This window comes from Polistes dominula, unplaced genomic scaffold (assembly GCF_049000335.1).
Source record: "Polistes dominula isolate Pdom_NZ unplaced genomic scaffold, Pdom_raw_medaka contig_16, whole genome shotgun sequence".
NCBI classification, from domain to species: Eukaryota; Metazoa; Arthropoda; class Insecta; order Hymenoptera; family Vespidae; genus Polistes; species Polistes dominula.
The window spans coordinates 6,050,920-6,056,919 of NW_028301040.1; the positions used below are offsets into that span (position 1 = coordinate 6,050,920).

A 6,000-nucleotide genomic window follows, 5' to 3' on the forward strand; every position below is an offset into this window, starting at 1 on the left:
TTAAAATATTGTTAAAAAATCCCTACAAAAATAATACCATAACTTTTACGCTGTTATAATATTTTTGACTATGTTTGATCTACAAACTGTAAGCAATATATTTTGTATATTCTCACAGTTCATTTTTCTTATTTTAAACGATTAATCAACGCACTACTAATTGTGAGTAATAGATATTTTTTTGTTCTTTTTTTATAATTGTATACGATGTTAAGCTAAACGATCGTCTCAGTAACATCAACGATAAAAGTGTTAAACAGGAGGGAGGGAGAGAGAGAGAGAGAGAGAGAGAGAGAGAGAGAGGTGTGCAGGATTTCGATGTCGCGAAGATCTCGCATGTAGAATTGCCATGCATAAGAAACTAACGCCTCATTAGATATGTAAATGTAAGCTCGTTCGTAAATAGAATAGGTAGCTTAGACTATACCATGTATATATATAAACATAGTTCTAACGTTTACTATGTAAAAGACTCTCATCTTAACGCAAGAAAAGAACATTTTCTAGTTAGGTAAGTAATTATTCACGCTCGATCTAAACGATATCTTGTATGATAGAACGATTAGATTATTCTTTGATAGAAAACCGCAGGTGCAAACGCAGCTCCTTACCCAGACCCGATACTTCCGCATTCAGATTAAGGTTGCATTATAAGTGAACGACGTTTAACGTTACATTTACTCTACCCTCTCTATCCCTTTTTCTTTTTTATATACTTTGAACGATCCTAGTGAACGTAATGTTTCTGCTGATGATAGACAATTTAAAATATCAAGATATAACTTTCCATTTTAATTGTATCATATTTTAACAGAAACTGTATGAAATTTTATATGCTACTTGAATTAACAATTTTTTCAAATGTTCAGCTAAATATCGTATATATAATTATTAACAAATGATAAGTTTATAAATTCTTTATCGTATAATAATTTCAATAAACAAATTGAATGGATGTAAATTTTAGTTTTAAAAAAATTGGCGAATGGTTATTACAAAACTAATTTAAAAATAGAATAGAATTACGTTACAAGTGAGACAAGAATAACAAAAAATATTAATTATATATGTGTTCGCAAAAAGATGTTGCACTATGTGTTTATACAAAGAGTCAAGTATACTCTTTTCTATTTACTGAAATAATGGCATGGTTGTTTGAATAAAGAGGTGTTTTCTCTATTATTTTCTTCTTTTCTTTTCTCTTAAACTCGATTCTATTCGTTTAATCGGTTCGCGTTACATCAGCGACTGTATCGTTTACTATATGCTACCGCATTAGTATTATATCGCATTCATTCACGTTATTGCTCTAGAGAAGTGCACCACAGTAAGTAGAATGCAGGTATATACTATTCTACATACTACTTACATACTCGAAGACTTTGAACTTAGATACGACAGTAGTTTATATATATATATATATATACCTGTATATAAGTTCCTTTGATGATCCTACGTTGCTCATACGATGCACATACAAAGTAGTATCGCGTTTCATTATATACGATCCTGATAAAACTCAACAAATATTTTCTACCTTACGTACGATCTCGAAATAATTGAAAGTAACTATTTAATGGTGATAACGTTAACATCTTTATCACAGCCACGATACTATTTAATAACCATGTTATATATACCTCTATCTATAACTATTTAATACTAGAGAACTACTAAAACCAATCAAAATGATTAGTCTTATCCGCTTATTTAGTATTAGTATGTATAATATTACTAATATTTTAGTATGACATAAAATACAAAATACATACTTTAATTTAAATATATGATATAATTAATATTTTGTTTCTATTTTTATTATTTCGTATTATATTTTTAATTTAAAATCATCTTAATTATTTTTCGTTACATATATTGCCACAAAAATATTGGCATATAATTGCAAATGTTTCTAATATTAAACACGTTTTAATTTAATTAAAATTTATGTGTTATTTTGATTGATACAATATAATTGTAGATAATACTAGTATTAAACACGTTTTAAAAAATAGTCATTTAATTTTGATAATTAAGCGATTTAAAGTCAAGCCCGACAGAATTGAGGACGGAACAGATAGGTGTGTATATATATATATATATATATATTTCTGTATAGGTACATAATGGAATTGGATCGATCTGACAAAGAATCACATGCCACACCTATCGATCCCTATACTCAACAAAATGCGAGTTATTTTGATCCTACACTCCTAAACATCGACATATATATGTATTTTAACTTTTCCTTTCCATGAATCCAGTTAAAATACAAAAAGGAGTTGAGTATGATGTCAGTATCTTGTATTACATCACCGATCGTAAATCTAGCCTGTGACATGCGCTTCTTTTAAAGATGATGCTGATTTTAATGCTTCGTTACAAAATATAATGCTTATCTTCTTACTATAAAAATAATGTGTACATTAATTTTATACAAATGAATTAACACAAATAACGTAAGTGTTATATGAATAAAATATTTAAAAAATAAAAAACATGTAAATTAAAGATAATGAAAAACTACCTTGTTTTGTTTTTATATTAATAGATTAATAAGAAATCAATATGTTGACAAATTACAAATATGTTTTATATCTCTCTCTCTCTCTCTCTCTCTCTCTCCTTGATGAGATATCTATTATAAGATAAAATATGATTTAAAATAAATATAAACAATTGGATTGATAAAAACCTTCACGCTAGAAGATTACAGGAATTTCTTTCTTATTCGATTTCTCGAGTTACAGTAAAGCATACCAGCCATGAGATATTCAAAGATAAATAATATCATTTCTTAGCTTCCGTTATGTAATATTTCGATAATTAAATATTACCTTTCGAACTTGAAATATTATTAAATTTGTCTATCATTATTATAAAAAATTTATCAAAGAAATTAAAATATTGCAATGGACAAATTTGAAATTAACCTTTTTCCTGTCTTCGAACCTACAACATTCATCATCAAAAAGGTTATAAAAAAATTAAACGATCGTAATGATAACAATTAAATCATAAATAATATTCGTATAATTATCTAAAATACAATAATATGAATTTAATTATAAAAATAATCATAAAAGAGTCTGATAATAATTGTTACTTTTTTATAAGTAGATTAGTTATAATATGAATTATCATCAGTGTAAGGCTCGTACATTGACCGTTCTCCTTGACATATGCATTTCACGTGTCACGCGAACAAAAGGTTTACTGATAAGATAAAATATATACTGTCGTTTAAATTGAAACATCCTTTAATTTTGAACAAAAAGAACTACAAACTCGTAAACTAACAAACACCAGTACTGCCATTTTAAAAAGAATATTCTTTTAAAAAATTAATGACAATTGGCGCGTTTGATTTAAAAAAAAAAAAAGAAAAGAAAAAATGGCGGTAAATATGAAAAAAAGCGCGAACCAACTTACAATTAGATTATACCGTTATCAAAATAGAATATGAGAATGAACACGAGTTGGTGATAATATCATACATTAGTAAACATTGCAAGACAAATGTAACCTATTTATTTGAAATAAATAAATTAAAAACAAATGAAATAAAAAAAGAAAATCATATGTGACACATATTCCGTATACCGCATTTTCAAATGATATGAAAATAATCTCAAATAAATACAAGAATATCTTAAATAAAGATGCATGTATAAAATTGCATAATTACAATTATATAACATATAATTTTCATACGAAAGAAGTGAAGTAATAAATTAAATGAAAGTGATAACAAATAAATACAATAACATTATTAAAAAAAGATGCTTTTTTATACGATTTTAAATAAAAAGAAAAGAATAAATACACAATTTCGCATTCCGCCTTTCCAAACAAAATAGATACAAAATCATCGTTTAAAACCACATCAAACCACAATAATGATAAACAATTTTCACTTGATAGCAACAATAAAAATGAAATAATAAATTAGATAGTATGTGTGACAAGAGCAACGTCGTAATACTTACCTATATAGACGACTTCCATCTTGAGATGCCGACGAAAGTGGCCATCCACGGCCACTCGGTAGGATCGACGACGTGTAACGGATCTATCCGGTGTCAGCGTCGATCACAACGTTTCCGTGATGAAAATCAATTACTTTTTCTATACCCTTGTTAATTAAACAGTAAATACAGCAATTGTAAAGAGATGAAACACTTGGTGGTTTTCCGTAAATCTTCTTATCCTTAACAACGAAAAGAAATCGAATGGTAGAAGTTGGCGGGGATTTGATATTTAAACAGCGACACTTGTTGATTCCGCACTGTCAAGTACACGCGGGGACACAGTCGACGATGCACACGTCCGTTTACGTATTATACGCGTGCGGTACCACTGCATCCGATCCGCACTCTTGTATTTCACAGAACTTGCGCACGCGTGCACTATACACGCGCGACACACCGCACACGTGCGCACACAAACACACACAGAAGAACGCAACTTTCTTTTCTCTCTTTCTATCTTCTTCTTTCTTGCTTTGTCACTATCGTCATCCTTTCTTCTCCGGAACGCTACTACACTACTACTCCCCCTTCACCTTCCTACCTTTCTTCCTCTTTTTCTTCTTCTACTTCTTCCCTTTCTCCTTTTCTCTTCTCTTCCCTTCCTCTTACCCTTTACTTTACTTTACTTTGCTTTGCTTTCTCTCAGGGCCAACGTCGTGACCAAAATTCGTCAAACGCGACGCTTCCACGCATCTCGATTCTTATTTTCGATAAACAGAACTACGATCTATCTTCGATAAATAAAATAAATGGAAACTCCGAAAATTTAAATAGATTATTTTGAAAATTTTTGAAAAATAAATCTGTATACGTCCTTGTTATACTATACGGAATAAGAAAAAGAATAATAATACAATCGAATAACGTTATAAAGATATCGTTGACACTATTACTGACATACACGCCGCGGGAGCGTACTGGCAACTGCAACCTATGAGTAAGGCCCAACTTTTTCCCCCACTCTACTTCTTAATATCCATCTCGCTTCTCCACGTACGCAATAATTACTTTACTTTATTCGCGTGTTACTAAAATATGATTGGTCGAGAACATTTATCTTCTTATTTTTGAACCAATAGCATTGGGCCCTTTCCCGACACGTGATTGGTGAAATCAGCGCGGGAATTTGTAAATCTATTGAAATACAATTATTAACATAGTATAAAATTTGATAAAATAATAAAATATTATTTATAAAAATAATAATGTATATTTAAATAATATAACAATCGATTTATAAATATGATTTCAATTGATACGACTGAACATAGGTAAAGGTATATATTTATTATCATTATGATAATTTAGTTAATTTTATATTGAAAAATGAAATCTCTAAATTTGTATTATATAAAATGAATAAATACTAAGACATTTCGTAAGATCCTATTGTGTAAATTCTAAGGCCCCATGTATCACGAGTAACCAGGGATGCAGAAATGTGAGAGAGCAAAAGCTAACCATATACAGGTAAGCATAGGCCCCCATTTAAACCTACAATGGTTTATATCTATATGGTAAAGAATATACAGACACGTCATTTTATTGCGTCACAACATCATAAATATTTTATAATATCTTATCGTAGAATGATATTTAAATATTTTAGATATAAATAACATTATGTTAAATACATATCGAAAATGCATTCTTAAATTTTATGTTAAAAAACCAAATGTTTTTCTTGTTTAATTAATTGCAAGTATTTTTGGCAATATCGAATTATTATAAAAGAAAATATCGATTAAGTATACAGAAAATATTTAATATTATTATTTTCTTATGTGTACTTATTTTTAATAATGTTTAATATTAGTGTATCATTCATAAAATATTAAAAATTTATTATTTTATAATTTATTCTGTTTTGTTTCCGTCGAATTTAACGAAATGCAATGCAAATGTGTACGCATGCGTGAATTTCTCCTTATGCGAACAGTCATGCGCAAATACATGCGCATGCGCA

General features: G+C 28.9%; 1 protein-coding gene across 1 annotated transcript in view; it reads right to left on the reverse strand.

Annotated features, from left to right (window-relative positions):
* The window catches only part of LOC107066180 (dystrophin, isoforms A/C/F/G/H), a 334,345-nt gene extending 330,204 nt beyond the window's left edge, over nt 1-4,141 (reverse strand). Inside the window, exon 1 of the mRNA XM_015320544.2 lies at nt 3,993-4,141. Within this exon, the coding sequence (XP_015176030.1) occupies nt 3,993-4,011 (19 nt within the window). The 5' untranslated portion in view covers nt 4,012-4,141. The remainder of the gene's footprint in view (nt 1-3,992) is intronic.
* Between the last annotated feature and the right edge of the window lie 1,859 nt (nt 4,142-6,000).